This window comes from Microcebus murinus, chromosome 17 (assembly GCF_040939455.1).
Source record: "Microcebus murinus isolate Inina chromosome 17, M.murinus_Inina_mat1.0, whole genome shotgun sequence".
In the NCBI taxonomy this organism is placed as follows: Eukaryota; Metazoa; Chordata; class Mammalia; order Primates; family Cheirogaleidae; genus Microcebus; species Microcebus murinus.
Window position 1 is genome coordinate 60,521,063 of NC_134120.1, and position 19,895 is coordinate 60,540,957.

Consider the following 19,895-nt stretch of genomic DNA (forward strand, 5'->3'; position numbering starts at 1 on the left):
GATTACTTCATAAATGAAGAAATCAAGACAGAAATAAAAAAATTCTATGAAGAAAACGACAATGGAGAGACAAGTTATCAACTCCTCTGGGACACAGCTAAAGCAGTTCGGAGAGGAAAGTTTATCTCCATAAATGCCTATAACCAAAAGACAAGAAGATCACAAATAGACAATCTAATGAAACGACTCAAAGAGCTGGAAAAAGAAGAACAGACCAACCCCAAACCCAGCAGAAGAAGTGAAATCAACAAGATCAAATCAGAACTAAATGAAATTGAAAACAGGGAAGCTATTCAGGAGATTAATAAAACAAAAAGTTGGTTCTTTGAAAAAATAAACAAAATTGACACACCATTGGCTAAGCTAACGAAAAGCAGAAAAGAGAAATCTCTAATAAGCTCCATCAGGAATAAAAAAGGAGATATCACAACTGATCCCAAAGAGATACAAGATACAATTTATGAATACTACAAAAATCTTTATGCACACAAACTGGAAAATGTGGAGGAAATGGACCAATTTCTAGAAACACACAGCCTCCCTAGGCTCAACCAGGAAGAAATAGATTCCCTGAACAGACCAATCTCAACAGCTGAAATAGAAACAGCAATTAAAAATCTCCCTAAAAAGAAAAGTCCCAGTCCAGATGGCTTCACACCCGAATTTTACCACACTTACAAAGAAGAACTAGTACCTATCTTGCAGAAACTATTCCACAACATTGAGAAGAACGGAAACCTCCCCGACACCTTTTATGAAGCGAATATTACTCTGATACCAAAACCAGGAAAGGATGCAACAAAAAAAGAAAACTACAGACCAATATCCCTAATGAATATAGATGCAAAAATTTTCAACAAAATCTTAGCTAACCGAATCCAGACACTTATCAAAAAGATAATCCACCATGACCAAGTGGGCTTCATCCCAGGGATGCAGGGATGGTTCAACATACATAAATCTATAAATGCAATTCACCACATAAACAGAAGCAAAAACAAAGACCACATGATTCTTTCAATAGATGCAGAAAAAGCTTTTGACAAAATTCAACACCCTTTCATGATACGAACACTTAAGAAAATAGGCATAGAAGGGACATACCTAAAAATGATACCAGCCATATATGACAGACCCATAGCCAACATCATACTGAATGGGGAAAAATTGAAATCATTCCCACTTAAAACTGGAACCAGACAAGGCTGCCCACTATCTCCACTTCTGTTCAACATAGTGCTGGAAGTCTTGGCTACAGCAATCAGACAGGAAAATGGAATCAAAGGTATCCAAATAGGGGCAGAAGAGATCAAACTTTCACTCTTTGCTGATGATATGATATTGTATCTAGAAATCCCCAAAGATTCAACCAAGAAACTCCTGGAACTGATCAATGAATTTAGTAAAGTCTCAGGATACAAAATCAATACACAGAAATCAGAGGCATTCATATACGCCAACAACAATCTAATTGAGAATGAAATCAAAGACTCAATTCCCTTCACAATAGCAACAAAAAAATTAAAGTACCTAGGAATATACTTATACAAGGACGTAAAAGACCTCTACAGGGAGAACTAAGAAACATTGAGGAAGGAAATAGCAGAGGATGTAAACAGATGGAAATCCATACCATGCTCATGGATCGGCAGACTCAATATCATCAAAATGTCTATACTACCCAAACTGATCTACAGATTCAATGCAATACCTATTAAAATCCCAGCAGCATTCTTCACAGATATAGAAAAAATAATTTTACACTTCGTATGGAACCAAAGAAGACCCCGAATATCAAGAGCAATTCTAGGCATCAAAAACAAAATGGGAGGCATTAATATGCCAGATATCAAACTATACTACAAAGCTGTAGTAATTAAATCAATGTGGTATTGGCACAAAAATAGGAATATTGACCAGTGGAACAGACGTGAGAATCCTGATATAAAACCATCCTCATATAGCCATCTAATCTTTGACAAAGCAGACAAAAATATACGCTGGGGAAAAGAATCCCTTTTCAATAAATGGTGCTGGGAAAACTGGATAGCCACCTGTAGAAGGCTAAAACAGGACCCACACCTTTCACCTCTCACAAAAACCAACTCACGCTGGATAACAGACTTAAACCTAAGGTATGAAACTATTAGAACTCTAGAGGAAAAAGTTGGAAACACTCTCCTGGACATCGGCCTGGGCAAAGAGTTTATGAAGAAGTCCCCAAAGGCAATCACAGCAGCAACAAAAATAAATAAATGGGACATGATCAAACTACAAAGCTTCTGCACAGCCAAAGAAATAGTCATGAAAGTAAACAGACAACCTACAGAATGGGAGAAAATTTTTGCATCCTATGCATCCGACAAGGGACTGATAACTAGAATATACTTACAACTCACGAAAATCAGGAAGAAAAAATCAAATAACCCCATTAAAAAGTGGGCAAAGGACTTGAACAGAAATTTTTCTAAAGAAGACAGAAGAATGGCCAACAAACATATGAAAAAATGCTCAACATCTCTAATCATCAGGGAAATGCAAATCAAAACCACAATGAGATATCACTTAACCCCAGTGAGAATGGCCTTTATCAAAAAATCTCCAAACAATAAATGCTGGTGTGGTTGCGGAGAGAGAGGAACACTCCTACACTGCTGGTGGGACTGCAAACTAGTTCAACCTCTGTGGAAAGCAATATGGAGATATCTTAAAGCAATACAGGTGATTCTACCATTTGATCCAGCAATCCCATTGCTGGGCATCTACCCAAAAGATCCAATGATACTCTACAAAAAAGACACCTGCAGTCGAATGTTCATAGCAGCACAATTCATAATTGCAAGGCTGTGGAAACAGCCCAAGTGCCCATCAATCCAAGAATGGATTAATAAAATGTGGTATATGTATACCATGGAGTACTATTCAGCTCTAAGAAACAATGGTGACATAGCACATCTTATATTTTCCTGGTTAGAGCTGGAACCCATACTATTAAGTGAAGTTCCCAAGAATGGAAAAACAAGCACCACATATACTCACCAGCAAATTGGTATTAACTGAACAGCACCTAAGTGGTCACATGGGTACTACAGTAATAGGGTATTGGGCAGGTGGGAGGGGGAGGGGGCGGGTATATACATACATAATGAATGAGATGTGCACCATCTGGGGGATGGTATGATGGAGACTCAGACTTGTGGGGGTAGGGGGGAAATGGGCATTTATTGAAACCTTAAAATCTGTACCCCCATAATATGCCGAAATAAAAAAAAAATGTCTATGCTACCCAAAGTGACCTACGGGGTCAATGCATACCCTATTAAAATACCATCGTCATTTTTCTCAGATATGGAAAAAATAATTTTATGCTTTTCATGGAACCAGAGAAGACGCCGTATAGCAAAATCAATCCTAGGCAATAAAAATAAAATGGGAGGTATCCATTTACCAGATTTCAAACTATACTACAAGGCTATAGTCATTAAAAAAGCTTATGATTGGCTCAAGAACAAGGACATTGACCAGTGGAACAGAATCGAGAACCCAAATATAAAACCATCCTCATATAGCCAACTAATCTTCGACAAAGCAGACGAAAACACACACTGGGGAAAAGAATCCTTATTCAATAAATGGTGCTGGGAAAACTGGATAGCCACATATAGAAAACTGAAACAGGATCCACACCTTTTACCTGTCACAAAAATCAACTCATGCTAGGTAACAGACTTCAACCTTAGGTGTGAAACTATTAGAATTCTAGAGGAAAACATTGGAAATATTCTTCTAGACATTGGCCTAGGGAAAAAATTTATGAAGAAAACCCCCAAGGCAATCACAGCAACAATAAGAATACATAAATGGGACCTGATTAAATCAAGAAGCTTCTGAACAGCCAAATAAACTGTCAAGAGAGCGAACAGACAACCCATAGAATGGGAGAAAATTTTCAGATGCTACACATCCGATAAAGGTTTGATAAGTAGAATCTAATTAGAACTCAGGAAAATCAGCAAGGAAAATCAAACAACTCTATCAAAAAGTGGGCAAAGGACATGAACCGAAACTTTCCAAAAGAAGACAGAATAATGGCCAACAAACATGAAAAAATGCTCAACATCTCTAATCATCAGGGAAATGCAAATCAAAACCACAATGAGATATCACTTATCTACAGTGAGAATGGCCCTTATTAACAAGTCTCAAAACAATAAATGTTTGCATGGACTTGTAGAGATAGGAACACTCCTACATTGCTGGTGGGACTGCAAACTAGTTCAACCTCTGCGGAAAGCAATACGGAGATACCTTAAAGCGATACAAGTGGATCTACCATTTGATCTAGCATTCCATTACTGGACATCTACCCAAAAGATCAAAAGTCACTCTATGAAAAAGACACCTGCACTTGAAAGTTTATAGCAGCACAATTGACAATTGCAAAGTTGTGGTAACAACCCAAGTGCCCATCAATACATGAGTGGATTAATAAAATGTGGTATATGTATACCATGGAGTACTATTCAGCTATAGGAAAGAATGGTGATATAGCACCTCTTTTATTTTCCTGGATAGAGCTGGAACCCATTCTATTAAGTGAAGTATCCCAAGAATGGAAAAATAAGCACCATATGTACTCACCAGCAAACTGGTATTAACTGATCAACACTTAAGTGGACATATAGGAATAACATCTATTGGTTGTCAGGCAGGTGTGAGGGCAAGGGGATGGATATCACACATAATAAGTGTGATGTGCACCAACTGGGGGATGGACATGCTTGAACCTCTGACTTGAGGGAGCAGAGGGGGCAAGGGCAATATACGTAACCTTAACATTTGTACCCCCATAATATGCTGAAAAAAATAAATTAAAAAAAGAAAGAACTTTTAAAAAGTTTCTATACAGCAGAGGAAATAATCAACAGAGTGAATAGACAATCTACAGAACAGGAGAAATTATTCACAAACTATACATGTGAATAAAGGACTAATATACAGAGTATACAAAGAACTCAAATCAGTAAGAAAAAAAATGAACAATCCCATCAAAAAGTGGGCATAAGACATTAACAGAAGTTTTTCAAAAGAAGATAGACAAATGGCCAACAAATATATGAAAAGTTGCTCAACATCACTAATTATCTGGGAAATGCAAATTAAAACCACAAAAGGATACCAACTTACCCCTTAATCATGGTCAAAATGGCCATGATTTAAAAAGTCAAAAAACAATATTTACTGTAGTGGATGCTTTTAGGAATGCTAATACACTGTTGGTGGGACTGCAAATTAGTACAATCTCAATAGAAAACAGTATGGAGATTCCTTAAAGAAATAAATGTAGACCTACCATTTAATCTAGCAATCCCACTGTTTGCTTTCTATCCAAAGGAAATAAAGCTATTTTATAAAAATGACACCGGTACTCAAATATTTATCATGGCACAATTCACAATTGTGCAATGATGGGGAATCAACCTAATTGCCCATCAATTGATGAGTGGATAAGGAAAACATGCTCTGTGTTTTTGTGTGTGTATAGATATGTAGATATATATCCCCCATAGAGTACTACTCAGCCATGAAAAAAGAATGAACCAATGTTGATTGCAGCAACTTGGAACTAGAGACTATTATCCTAAGTAAGGTATCACAAGAGCAGAAAACCAAACACCTATGTTCTCATTAACAAGTGGCAGCTAAATGATGGACATACCTGAGCACAAAATGATTTTATGAAGGACCAAGTTTATAACCAAGAAAGAGGAACACAGACATGGGGAATATACTCGGGAGGATGTAACTTACCTATTTGGTACAACGAACACTATTCTGGTAACTGGTACACCAAAGCCCTGACTTAAGCATTATACAAGGTATCCATATAACAAAAACACTTGCACTCCCTTACTTAATATTTTGAAATAAAAAAGGAACAATCAGTAAACTTGAAGTTAAATTAATAGCCATATGTCATCTAAAGAACAAAGAGAAAAGACAGTTAATGAAAATGACCTGTTAGACATCATTATGCACACCATCATATGTAGAAGAGTCTCAGAAAGAAAGAAAAGGGGGAAGAAAAATATATTTGTAGAAACGATGGCTGAAAACTTAGCAAATTTGATGTAAAACATTAATCTGTAGATCCAGTGTTAGCTTTTAGTAAAATAAAAACAAGTAAAATAAAACAAAAACTCCTAGGCACATCATAGTGTAACAGAGAGAATGGCCTGAAAAAGAAAATGGCAAAAAGTTATTTTCTATCTCTTTAAAACTTCCCCTACTCTTTTTGGAAACTGAAGCCTGCATCTCTGTCTCAGGCAGGCAGTCAGTAGGGGCCTGGGGAATGTCGTTTGTTCTTTTTGTTACAGGAGAGAGCTCAGCCATCCAGGCCCTGGCACGGCCTCCCAGGTGGGTTGAGGTCACAGGCTTTGTCTTTGGTAGAGATGGGATGATTAGAATAGTTAACCACAATAACCTAGAACTGAGAGGGCTCCCTTTAAAAGCTCTGTATTTCTGCTCATGTTCAGGAAATTTGGATTTTGAAACAGGTCTACCATTTATTCCTCCTTTGATGGCAAAGCAAAAAACTTCTCTTTCCTTCTCCTCAAACCACTTGTTCTCGTTTGTTCTTCTGATGCAGTATCAAGGACAAGCGCCAAAGTTTTGGTAATAATAGTAAATCTATGGAAAGACAAAAAGAGAATACTGAAAGTGTTAACAAACCCACAAGGTGGGGGGGGGGGTTCAATGTTGCCTGCCACACAGAAAGCCAATCACTGAGACGGCGAGGATTGTCAGGCGGAAAGGATTTATTTCTGTGGACATGTCAGCAGGGCGGGGGAGGTATGAACTGCCGCAGACCCAGCTCCCTGGCCAACAGGGTCAGGGCTTCTCTGCAGGTGAGCTGAAAAACGCGCGGGGCGGGCGCACTGCGTGTCTGGGGCGGAGTGCAGGGCACGCAAGCGCGGTGGGAAATCACCCTAGCACAGATGTCCCGTGATCAAACAGTGGCGGGTAAGTCCTCCCAGGGCAGAGATTTCTGTGTTATAATTAACTAGGGGTTAATATTGGTTGTTCTTTCAGTCTTGTGCGCAGGCTCAGTGGGTCTTTGGGCACCGTCTGTGGCGGAGTATCGCTTCCCGTGTCTTCTCCAGACACCAGGCGGTGCGAGGCTTTGCAGAGGTGCTGCCGTTCCTGGGAGAGAAACTCAAAAGAGAATGCATCAGTGCAGCAGAAAGCTACAGCGTCCTGGGATCAATACATTTTGCTAAGGAATTCTCTATTTTCTGCCTCATTGAGACTGTAGCTGCTAAGTTGCCAAGGGTGAGATAAATCTCACTGTCAAGGCCACTTAGAGTTGCCAGCCCCAGCCATAATGTGAACACTAAAAACTTATGTGAAATATGGGGAACTAAACATTATTGAGAAAACATGTTCTTGCTTTATAGAAGTGGTTACAAAAGCAGCAAGAGAAAAACTTCTCTTAATGTACAGTGTGACACAGTAAGTTTACTTCTAATCATAAACAATGATGGCAAGGCAGTTGGATGGCATATTCAAAGAGCTGAAAGAAAAAAATTGTAAACTAAGGATGTCATATTCTGCATATTTCTTTTAAAAGTAAAGAAAAAGCAAAAAAATAAAGATATTACCAGATAAACAAAGACAGAAAATTTGCTGCCGGAAGTCCTACCTTAAAAGAAATACTAAAGGAAGGCTTTTGAACAGAAAGAAATAGTTCTTATATTTGAAAATACTGTATTGTTTTGTCAAAGGAGCTGAGTATGTGTGTGCGTGTGTGTGTGTATATATACCACATGTTCCAAACTTTCTTGTGCAGTTTAATTTGTATTATTTTAGAAGTAAAAATATTAGAAACGTATAAAAATATCCTTTGAAGATTTATTTTAATTTTTTATACTTATTTAGTCTTGAAAAATTTCAATAATAAAGTAGTAATTTAAGTTTCAAGCCGCTCTAGCTAAAGACAGCAAAAATTAATTGAAGGGAAAATTATAAAAAATTTTATTCAAAATTCACAAAGATAGGTAAGTATAAAAAATGTAAGTTCTATGTTTGAGTTCATGCAGGGCAAGAACATATTATGTGGGAAAGGCAGAATTACAGAGAGAGGCTATCCCAAGAGCAGTATTCCCTGAGAAGTAAAAGAAATTGCAAGGAGAAGTCCAGATTTTTAAAACCCATCAAATTTAGGGAGCAAAAATATAGATCTCCAAGGAACCAGGTAGTATATGGTCCCAGCAGCAAAGAACATAAAACTGACTGAGGTCTATCTCTGACAGGTTAAGCAGGTGGAATTGGATGGAGGTGGGCAGGAGGCCCAGAGGGTCCACGGATGAACAGGGCAGGGTGGTGGTGGGGGATGGCTGTAGTTCAGCCTCCTCCTCTCAACACCCCTCCCCCACCTTCAGGAACCCTTTGTGATGAGGAGGCCACAGCTCTGTGATGCGGGCCTGGGCCCTAGTCAGTAGACCCACAGACACGCCCAGGGTTCAGTTGCTTGAGTGCCACAATGCAATTCAGAAGATGGAGAATCATGTCTTTCCTCTGAAATCCATTAGTACCACATGGTTGAGGCCCAGCTCCACTTCCTGGGTGGTGGACATCACCCTGGGCCTTCTGTGTGGACTGGGGCTCTTCCTCCTGTTACTCCCCTGCCTCGGGGGAGATCCATCCTCACCACTGCCTGGGCAGAAAAGAAACATCAGGAAGGTAAGGAACCCTCAGCGCAGACCCAACAATGATTCTCTTTTCGTTCTATCATTAGGTCCACTTTTCCACATCAACTAACGCCTCCTGAGATGAGAATCTCCCCCCTCTAGGCCCAGGCAGGGCGGGGTGGGATCAGAGTGGCACGGCATTTCTATCCGAAGCTCCCAAAACGCCTGTGTGGGTGCTCAGCAGGCTTTAGGACAAAATCAAATACTGGGGACCAGTGGCCAGGACAGGTTTATGAGTTGAGATCTCTGTAGGAGGAGGGCCCTGAGCCCTGGGGCATCTGTCTCCTTCCTCAGGCCCAGCCTTTCCTCTGTGTTGGGAGATCCTAGGGCTGTGCTGAGTCCCTGAGAACCTCCCACCAGAGGCTGCAGAGACCTCTGTCCTCCTCGGGAAGCAGAATCCTGCCTGACAGGTCAGAGGCACCCACGGGTCTGAGTCGGTCAGTTTCTCGAGAAGAGGAACGGTGACGGAAGATACCCATGAGGGACCTCACATAGAACATCCCTCTTGTGTTTTTCAAAGAAGGAAAACAGAAAATATTTTTATCCACTTTAAAAATGAGTAAAAGTTAAGAAAAGAAGACAGAGCTCCATTAGCTAGATGTAGAAGGCCATGTCCTCCATGAGCGCTGAATGTCCACAGCTTGTTTCGGGTGGGTGGGTGAGGACTGGTCCCAGCCCCTCAATCTTTCTTGTCTCCCAGCCTCCAGTGGGGAAGAGGGGGAGGCCCAGGAGCAGGAAGAAGAGCTGTGCTCTGAAAGGTGAGGCTCTGCCGCTCCACCCGGAGCCCCCAGGGGGACTTGGCTCCATTGTTCCTGAGGGATGAGTCTCCTAGGAAGACAGCCACAGAGGCCGGAGGGGGTCCTGGGAAGGAAATCAGAACCTGGGATTCTCCTCAGATCTCGTGCCGGGCATGAAGCCAGGTGGGCAGGGAATGGGTGCCGTCCAGTAGGGGCCTGGATGTGGAGGGGGGGCTGCTCAGCCTGGCTAAGGCTGCTTCCTCTTTGAGGTGACCCCTGTCTTCTCCCCTACGGGGGCTGAAGACCCTGGGGGATGGATGTGGGAGCACTGTGTACATGACGAAGTACTTCTCGCTGTCACTCCTGGGGTCAATGGCCTAGGACACTGATGTGTGGGCTCCAGGGTCTAACCCCTCACAGTCTGCCCTAGGGGGACACTCAGCCTCCAGCAAGTTCCCCCGGCTCCTCCCTTCCCTGCTAACCCAGCTCCTGATTTCCAGCTTGTAGAGACTGCCGGAGGGAATTGGAAGGGGCTCGGGACCTGATTTTACTTCTGCAGGGGTGAGGGACTCTCCGCTTCTCTCTCTGCCCTCCTTTCTACCAGGGGCTGGGATGTGACCCCAGGGCCTGGGGCTGACCTGGGAGGGGGGACAGGGAAGGGAAGAGGATGTGGCTAGAGCCCTGGGGCCTGGGAGGGACAGAGCTCTGAAGTCAGTATGGGGGCAGTGGAGGGGCCACAGGCCACAGGTGGCGGCCCCTGGCCCACCCACCCCTGCTGCAGCTGGTGCCTCCTGTCTCCTGCAGCAACCTGGGGAAGTTCTCTGACAAGGGGGACTTTCATCAGCTGTCATATCCAGACCCCCCAGGGGAGGTGTGCAAGCCAGCACCTACCAGAGCCCACCTGCCTCATAGGGAGTGTGTGGAAGATGCTTCTCCTGCCACCTCCTCCACAGTGGCTTCCCCAGCTCCCCTGGCTGAGCACCCTCTGCCTCTGTCCTCCATCTTGTTGCCAGGCCTGACAACCTTCCCAGTTTGTGCTGGATCACACTCATCCTTGAGTGCCTCCCAGCTGACAAAGCCTTTGCTTCCCCTAGAATGCCCTTCACCCCAGCCATGGGTGCTTTCCCTTCCCACACCGCGGTCCCCTGATCCTGTGGCCTGCCCTCTGCCTCCTCCTGACTCCAGCCTGGCTCCCCCTCAGTGTGACTCAATGGCACGCTCACCGGGCACTGTCCCACAGAGCTGTTCTCCACCCAACAACTGTTGGTTGTCTCCTCCTGTCTCAATGATCTCGGGCCTTGGTTGCTCCAGTGACCCTGTCTCAGCCCTCGCCTGGTGGCAGGCAGCTGCCAGAGCTGGCAGAGCCTGGTGTCTCTCCACCTCATCCAAGGGCAAATCCCAGCAAGAGCATCTTTCCAACCGCCCACCAGAGGCTTCGTTCTGGGCAGACTCCACACACAAGCAGATGGAGGCTCGTGGTCCCTCTTTCATCAACCCTGATGTCCAGAACTTACTGGAGATGCTCATCACCAAGAGAGTAGAGCTGAAGCTGTGGAAGGGGAAAAAGAAGGGGTCATCTCAGAAACAAATGAGCCCAGATTACCCTTTCTGGAATGTGACAAATGAACCAGAGCAGCTGCTTGATCCTCAGCAGCTCTCCAATCCCAAGCCTTTGGGGGACCATTTGCAGCAGAAATGCAGTCAGTGCTTCTGGGGCCACCCCTTTCTGCACAGTGAGTCCCTGGTGGCTGCGGCCTGGGTCTCTGGTCCCCCATTAGAGTTTCCCTCTGTTTTATTCAATGTACTCTCTAATTCATTCACGGTACAAATTCAGGCTAAGCTACCTCTACAACTCCTTCCGCCCCAGCCCTGGCACCAGCACATAGCCCCACCCCAGCCTTTGACTGAAACCTTGCCCCAGCTCCAGACCCCACCTCTGGCTGGGATTCACACCCAGGCCCGTCTCCCACCTTCTCTCTCAACCCCACCATGCTATTCACCTCAGATTACTTTCTGTGGAGCATCTCGCCCAACAGTCCATATGAAGGCCCAATTTCCTATCCCAACTGCTATTCAACAGCTAGAATGTCACCTTCTGAAGAAGCAACAAGAAAGCAGGAGGGATTTACCCACGATAGTCAAAAAATCTCAGGAAGTCTTTAAGCAGCTCATTCCCAACAGCTGGGTCTCCCAAACCCACAAGTCACTCTCTAGCCACCCAGGAGATGTTATCAAACCTGAGCTCCAGGAGCAACTGGAACAACATCTGCAAACAAGCTTCACAAAGCACCAGAGCAAACTGCCATCCAGGAACCAGCTGTCTCTGGGAATGGTGCAGCCTCAGGGCAAATTTCTAGGGGCAGGTCAGGCAAAGGAGAAGCAAGGGTCCTCATGGTCCTTAGCCTTTGAAGGGGGAAGCAGCCAGGATATACAGGACATGGAGTCCCAGGGCCCAGAAATGTGGCCACCATGGAAAGACTCGAGCCTGCATCTGGAGCACTGTCTAGGGAGTGTCCAGAAAGATCTCTCCTGGGATTCAGAGAGCTCCCCAATGATAATTCCAGGGCCCAGCTCTGAGGAGGAGTTAGAAAGGGACTTTATGAGCCCCTCAAGAAGTAACACAAGAAATGACTTTCCAGGGAGCCCAGACAAGGAACATCTAGAAGATGTCCTGAAAGTCCACTTGAGCAGGAAGTTGGGGCAGATTATGGAAAACAGGATCCCTGTGAGTGTTCATCATTCCAGGCTTGCTATTGACCAAGCCTTAGCTTCTCCTGAAAACTCAAACATGCACATAGAAACTGGAAATCTGGCATCCTCAGAGGGTTGGGAATCCTGTGAGGACACATTGCAGGAACTTCTTGATCCAGGCAGTCAACGTGTGCTGGAAGCACACATTAAAAGGTTACAGGTGAGGCGCAGGTGGGGCCTACCCCTCAAGGTCATCAAGGCCAAAAATCTATTTATGTTGAAAAAGGCTCATCCCATGCTTGTTCCACACTCCACTTTTCCATCCTGGGCCATCTGTGTATCTGGGGACAACTCCACAGGTGAAGTTCCCAATTTCCCAGGAGAAGATCCTTTTGAAGGTCCAGGAGAGAAGGTGACAACAGAAAAGACAGTCCTCAGCCTGACTGATCCTCCCCCTGTCCCCTCACCTGTGGGTGAGGACCTCAAGATGGACCTGAGAGGGACTCAGTCTGGTGAGAACTCTGGGCACACAGAGGCTCCTTCCGCTGTTCAGGAGGGCAGGTGGTCTTCTCAGCCCATCACTTACAGAATCTGGCACAGTGAGATGGCCCTGGGGGCTGGGCAAGGCAGCCCAGAACCAAGTCCAAGTCCAGCAATGGCCAGGAATGAGCTGAGGGAGGAGAAGGAGAGTGTGGCCTCAGGAGACTCCTACAGTAGCCTAGCACTGCTGGAGCTCACTGTAGGGTCCCAATCTTCAGGGGCCAAGGAGACCACAGAGCCAATGGAGGCTGAGAAAGAAAAGTTCCCTGCTTGGGAAGCCACCTTGGGAGCCAGTGTGAGGGCAGACTCCCACACCCTTAATGTCAACATGAGCTCAGAGTCTCTGGGGAACAGTAAAAGCTCCCTACCCTCAACAATTTATGTCACCCAGGACCCCAAAGAGCTATGTCTTAATGCATGGATTGTTAGTGAGTGTGAGCTGGCAGTGGAGGTGGAGCCAGAGAACCAGTCTCAAGGCCCTGCCCCCGATGTCTTCCTCCAAGACTGCACCACTGGCATCTTCCTTGAGGACTGCAACCCTGATGCTTTTGCCACAGATATCTGGGCTTCTCAGCCCTCTCTGTCCAGCTCTCACAGCAAATCCAGTGGTGACACTGGGAGGGCATGCAACCTCTTATCAAGGGAAGGGAGCAAGATCCTGAAACTCCGGGCCCCATGTGAGAGTCAGAGCAAGACATTTGGCCCCACTGATGAGAGTGAGCGCTGTCGGAGGCCCAAACCAGGGGTGCACAAACAAAAGTCTGCAGGACCAAGGACCTTCCAAACCAATGGTATAAGCCACCATTCCCAGGATAGGGAATCAGCAGAGTCACTAAGAAGCAAGTTCTCCCAGCTTCTGCCAAAGGAAGGACAGGCTCCTTCAGGAAGCTCCTTTAGGAACAAGATGAGGCAGTTTCTGCAGCGAATTTTCCGGAAGAAAGGCACAGGGCAGGAAAATCCCCTACAAAAATACAAGCCTGCATCAGACACCACCCAGTGCTGGGGACCAGTCACAGGCAGTGGGATGGCTGAAGCCCAGGAGCTCACGATCACTATTGGACAGATCCTAGAGGAGAATATGGGACTTCACCATGAACTTCCTGCATTGAAGGGAAATTGGTACAAAGAGAAACTCCATGCTTCAGTGGGTAGGAGCTGCAGCTACCACAGGGGTCCCTCCCACCTAGAGCAAAGGAGAGTGAAGAGAGGTAAAGCCTGCAGTCACCAAGCCACCTCCATGAGCCACAGCCATCCAGTCAAGAGCAGGTTGGTCAGAGATAGGGAGAGTAACTGGGCCTCCCCAGCCAGGCCCTGCCAGCATCAGCCAAGGGTGGCAAGAGCCTCCAGCCACCCCGTCTGCTGCCCCAGGCACTGTCGTCTACCTAGAGGTATCTTGCCTCATCAACCAGAGAAAACTTTTCTCCCAGAAAAACTCCAGTTCAGGCAAAAAAAACCTATTTTGCCTCGTGTGAGCACATCCCAAATATGCTAATGGCCTCTTTTTATGAAGACATAAAATTCTTCCTAATACATGTAGTTTTCCTCATCAGTGGTGGTGATGGCTTCTGTCTGTGGGGTGCTGAGGCACAGGGAAGGGGGTCAGTGTTCACTCTCCCTGAGTGCAGCTTCTAGAAGAGATGGGCAACGAGGAGGCTGACAGGGCCTTGCAGACCCACCCCCACCCCAGGATCCCTCACTACAGCTCAGTCATTACAGAGTCTTCAGGACTGTCAGGACTGGCAAACCCTATGGAAACTCCACCCTGGGACCTGGCTTGGCCCCTCTTTCCTGCTTTCCCTCTGCTGTGAACATTGTGCAGCCATGTGGGATGGATTTACAGAGGTCTCTTAGAGTGGAAATTCCCCCGGACTCCAGAAACATGGGAGCCGAGCACCGTCACTCCCTCAAAGTGGGGAGGGCTGGGGGTGCTGGGCCTGGGTGGCTTCAAGAGTGGAGAGATCTAGCCATCCCCGACTCTTGTGGTGGGGAACAGATCACCCTGCCGAGCCTGCTGAAGCCTGGGTTGGAGGTGGGCCTCTGCTGGCCCCTCTGGTATGACCAGGAGCATGGGAGCCATCTGAGGGAGGCACATGGAGGACAAGAGTGGGGTACGGGAGAAGAATCTGAGAGGTGGGAGCCAAGCAGGCGGGAGAGCTCATGGAGTGCCCCATGCACTGACCACCCCATGGCCAGCGCCCCAGCTGGACAAAGGGTTCAGCCACTGCCCCAATGGGGAGGGCAGGACCAAGGGACACAAAGCCCTGATGCAAGAAGGTGACTTTCCCTATGGCATATGTGACCAGCCTGGGTGCCATCCCTGTGGAATTCCAGAAAGGATGAGTGGATGACAAGAGGGATCACAGCCTGGTGACCATTACAGGATGCTTTGCCCCAGGGTTGCTCCCAGGGCATGGGGACTTGGAGGGCTGGGGCTGCCAGATCCACAGGAGGTCTTGGGGGTTCACTTGCCCTGAGGCCAGCAGGGACGGGGCTGAGGGATGTTGGCAAGCAGGGGCCAGAAGGAAATGTTCCCAATGGGTTGGGGACAGAGGTAGGCGCAGAATCCCATACCTGCTGCCCCCACCCACATTGCTCCTGGAGCCAGTCCTGTCTCTGCCAGGGAAGGGGCAGCCTCCCAGAGGGGCAGGGGAGGCAGCAGTGAGGGGATCAGGATCCCAGGAGTGCTTGGGACACGGCAGAGACTGTAGGAGACAGCCGCCTAGGCCCCTGCCAGAAACCTGCACAGAGAAACCCCACACAGAGATCCCAGGGAGAACCCCTACAGACATTTCTGACAGAGAACCACACCAAGAGTGAACTCAGAAGACCTGGCACGGAGACCTCTCCCAAGGCTTCCACACCACCTTGTGTTGCCCACAGGCCCTCCTACAGAAGCCTGGCACAGTGGTTCACATACTTCCCATACTGCCCTCCCATGCAGAACCCACGGGGGGACCACACACAGGCCTCCCATGCCCAACATAGCCCCACTGCAGATCTCACAGAAACCCTCACCACCTCACAGTCCTCTCACTGGGCTCCCACAGCACCTCCCAGACCTCAGAGACCCCTCTCAGAGACCTCCCAGAGAGACAACACAGAGACAGCTCACTGCCACATGGAGACCTCATCTTGCTCCAGAAACCTCTTATGCAGACTTCACACTGATTTCCCAGACACCTTACAGAGAAGTCACACTCTCACCTCACCTAGAGCCTGCAAAGAACTCCCACAGACACCTGACATCAAGCTACCTCTCACAGAGCACTTACCAAGAGACAATACACAGAGACCACCCACTGCCCACAGAAATCTCCGCAGAACCATCCCACAAAGGCCCCACATGCATTCTTCTTAGCAGTGGATCTGAATCCACTTAGCAAAGTGCCAACACAGGAGGGACAGCATCAGCTGTGCCCCAAATGGAGAACTGAGACACTCAGACATCATCGACATTGCCCCCAAAATGGGATTTTATGCTTGGGGAATTGCTCAGGGATTGGGTTCTTCTCTCTTGCCTCCAAACAGAATTACAGATTCCATCTGTAGACCTGCAAAATTCCCACCCCCACAGGTTTTCATTAGCTTTAGCTCTGACCCACAATTGAGAGAATCACAAATTTTAAACACGAATAAGATGCTGCCAACCTCCAATGAGAGAAAAGTATCTTATTTGTCCAGTGTTATCATCTAGTCCAATAGTATCCATGTCACCTTTGTTTATTTCACTGGGGACAAGACCTGAATTTGAGATGGCTGATTTCTTTATGCTTGACATAAAGCATATGAAACGTGATAAAGACTTGCAGCAAATGGACCCTAGAAAATGAATTAACCAACAAAGAAGCATCTGGACTCACAGTGGCCTCCCCAGGGGCAGATGGTGACTGTGCAATTAGCACATTATTTTGCAGTATCAAGCTTATGGGGTTTTATTTTTAAATGAAACAAGCTAACAATCATGCAAAGATTTTTTTTTTTTTTACAAATGGGTAAGATTTCTGGCAATATTCCTATTTTATCCTCTCATAAAATTGTACTTATTTGTTAATAGTAATATTGTTTTGTTCCTCAAAATGTGGTGAGGACTTCAAATGATGATATTACATGTTTCCAGGATATGACAAATTTCAAATCTTCGGCCCACATTGCTAAACTGATGGACTATTGAGAAGGATTCCTATTTTAAATAATTCTAAGAAATTCATATTTTCTGAGACTTAGGAGGGCAGGCTCCCTTTTATGTTCATTATAGGGCTAAGAAGGGATGTGCTGCTTCACACAGTTTGGAATCTTACCACTGAACCTATGCTGGAGATGTACACATAGCCCAGTAAAACTAGTAGGAAGGGACATCTTAACATTGGATTGAAGAAATTGTGTATTTAATCAATGTTTGTATTAGAATAATGAAAGGCCTCACTTGTTACATTCCTGACACTTTCTAGAAGGTGAACTTCGGAGAAAGTCCATGTTTCTTGCTGCTCATAAGCAGCCTGTTGTCCACGTCTTGTTAAACTCTATTTTAATATCTGTCAAGTCTATGTCACTGGTTGAGTCTCTCAGATTAGCCATCAGGATGAAAGCACCACCGTCTTTTATCTAAAAGGAGCAAAGCCAACACGAGGGCTCTTTCGGCCTGTTTGTTCCAACTGGAAGTTCCTTCCATTCTCCATAGTTACACATTTATATCTATTGTTGTTATTTTTCTACTTTACTCCCTTATAATGTCACTGAGTCACAAAATGTTGGAATATGATCACAGATATCCTCTAGTACTCTATCGGATAATATGTTTTTATAGTGCAATTTATACAAGTGAATTTAATCATCAGTATAGAATGGGACCAAACAGATTTCATGAAGGAACTACTTTACAAAAAGCAGTGTATTTTTTTCAAATTGACTTTTTTTAACAGGGTTAAACTGATTATTCATCAGTCTTTTGAATTAAAGTTGTTTCGAGTGGCCATAAGATCTGAAAACAAACATTCATAATAAATAGTTTATTGCTAAGAAATGTTGACTAAGCTGTGCTACGTTGCAATGAACTATGTGCACGAAAGCAGCAGCCCACCATTCACTGCACACACATCTGTCACATGCTGCCTCAGATGATAGGTGTGTCCAATTCTCATGGCCTAAACTTGCACCTTCACCTCAGAAGAAATAATCAAGAAGGTTTAATTTATTATAAAAATATTGTTAATATTTCCAGTCTTTATGACCACCTGTGTTTTATTTTTAATAAGATAACCTACTGCAAATCTTATAAACATTTTGCCATTTAACACATGCCAAGAATTAATACCAAAAAAATGAGATAATGGAGAACAGAACAAAAACATACTGCCGTTGTTTTCAAAATTTTTCATGCAAAATCATTTTGCTAAAAATGAAGTGATTTTTTAAATCTTCAGTAAAATGCTCTCTAAATGGAATTCAGGATTTATTATAAATGTGGTTTTGAAACAGATTTTTATTTAAAACAGATCTCACACTGATTTCAATAACTCAGGCACTCCAGAACACAATGTGGAGGGCAGCAATTAGATGATCACTTAACACTAATGGATAAGAATCTTTTCTAAATAAGCCAAAATAAATAAATATTCATTCTACAGACCCCTAAGAGCAATTCCTCTTTATAGACTATATTACTCTAAGTTTCACGAACTTTTACTCTATTAAAAAACTCCCACAGGAAGAAACTTCTCCAGAGAGCTACCTTTTTTGTCTTGCACACACCATTGGTGTAATACAACACATCCAGATGGAGATGGATCCATCAATCATTATCACTGTGCCCATGGCCATGTAGATGGCTGCACTTCCCAAAAAGGCTCAAGTGTTCTTGGGCACTCAGAGGTTTGCTGTGTCATCTCTCCTCGGGCATTCTGTAATAACCAGAACAGCCTGTTTCTCGGAAGGCACACATTCCATGCTCTCCACAGCCGTGGTGCCGCAGTCACACAGAGGATGTGGTAGAACCAACATCCAGACAGCTGCAAAGTGATGCTGTTCCAGGGACAGTAGCAGGGGAGTCAGAACATGCTGACATCTGTTCTGGGACATGTGGCGACAGCTCTCTGGTTCTAAGCACTGCCGTGCCTCAGCCTTTCCTCCCCTCCTTCACTATAATGATGTCTGCAGCTCTTCCTTCCTCCTGAGTCCACAAACCGGAATGGCCAACAGCCGTTCCCTGATGTCATGATCTCTACCATTTGTTACCAATGACCCCAGATATCTCTCAGCACAGGGGTCCCCCTGAAACTTCAAAAGCAAGACCACCCCCCCCCACCGTTTCTTTTATTCTTGCCATAATTTGATGCTAGTAACACTTTACATACCTATTTCCAATGGCAATGCATATTTTGCAGAGGTATGCAAATTTATTTTGTAGACTGTGGTCCCTTGAGTGAGATAAACTTTCCACCTACCAGATCAGCTACATGGGTAAGTCACTCAGTGTCTCCAAACTTCATTTCCTTGACCTGGAAAACACAGATAAAGGTTAATAACATTGCAGTGAAAAGGAAATGAGAGCATTAAAACCCTTTTGCATAGTTCCTGCCAGACAATTTTGCTGTTATGATGTTTTTTATTTATTTATTTTTTCTCTCTCTTTTTATTTCATCATATTATGGGGGTACAAATATTGTTAAGGTTACATATACTGCCCTTGCCATCCCTCCCCCCTCCACGCCCCGTCAGAGCTTCAAGTGTGTCCATCCTCCAGGTGGTGCACATGGCGCTCATCATGTAAGTATACACCCATCCCCTCCCCCCTCCCACCTGCCCGCCACCTGATAAACGTTTTTTTGTTTGTTTGTTTGTTTGACATTTTGGTTACATTTTATATCTTTGCCTCTCACTAAGAAGGGTTAGAGGTAAGCCCTCCCCCTCCACAATGCTCACCACATTTCTAAGATGTGGGTCTCCCCCCCCCCCCCCGAATCCCTGGTGAGCACTACTACCATTTGAGCACCACAGTTTTAATCAGTCAGTACCAATTTGATGGCGAGTACATGTGGAGCCCATTTTCCTGATCTTGTGTTGCCTCACTTTGGATAACGGGCTTAAGCTTAATCCAGGATAGCATAAATGGTGCTAGCTCACTGTCGTTTCTTAGAATTCAGTAATATTACATTGTGAACAAATACCAAATTTTGATTAT

General features: G+C 45.1%; 1 protein-coding gene across 1 annotated transcript; it reads left to right on the forward strand.

Annotated features, from left to right (window-relative positions):
• Positions 1-10,602: 10,602 nt before the first annotated feature.
• LOC105865094 (spermatogenesis-associated protein 31E1-like) lies at positions 10,603-14,783 on the forward strand. The gene has a single exon (XM_012753453.2). It carries the CDS (start codon positions 10,698-10,700, stop codon positions 14,208-14,210), a length of 3,513 nt encoding a protein of 1,170 aa, XP_012608907.2. The 5' UTR covers positions 10,603-10,697; the 3' UTR covers positions 14,211-14,783.
• Positions 14,784-19,895: the final 5,112 nt, after the last annotated feature.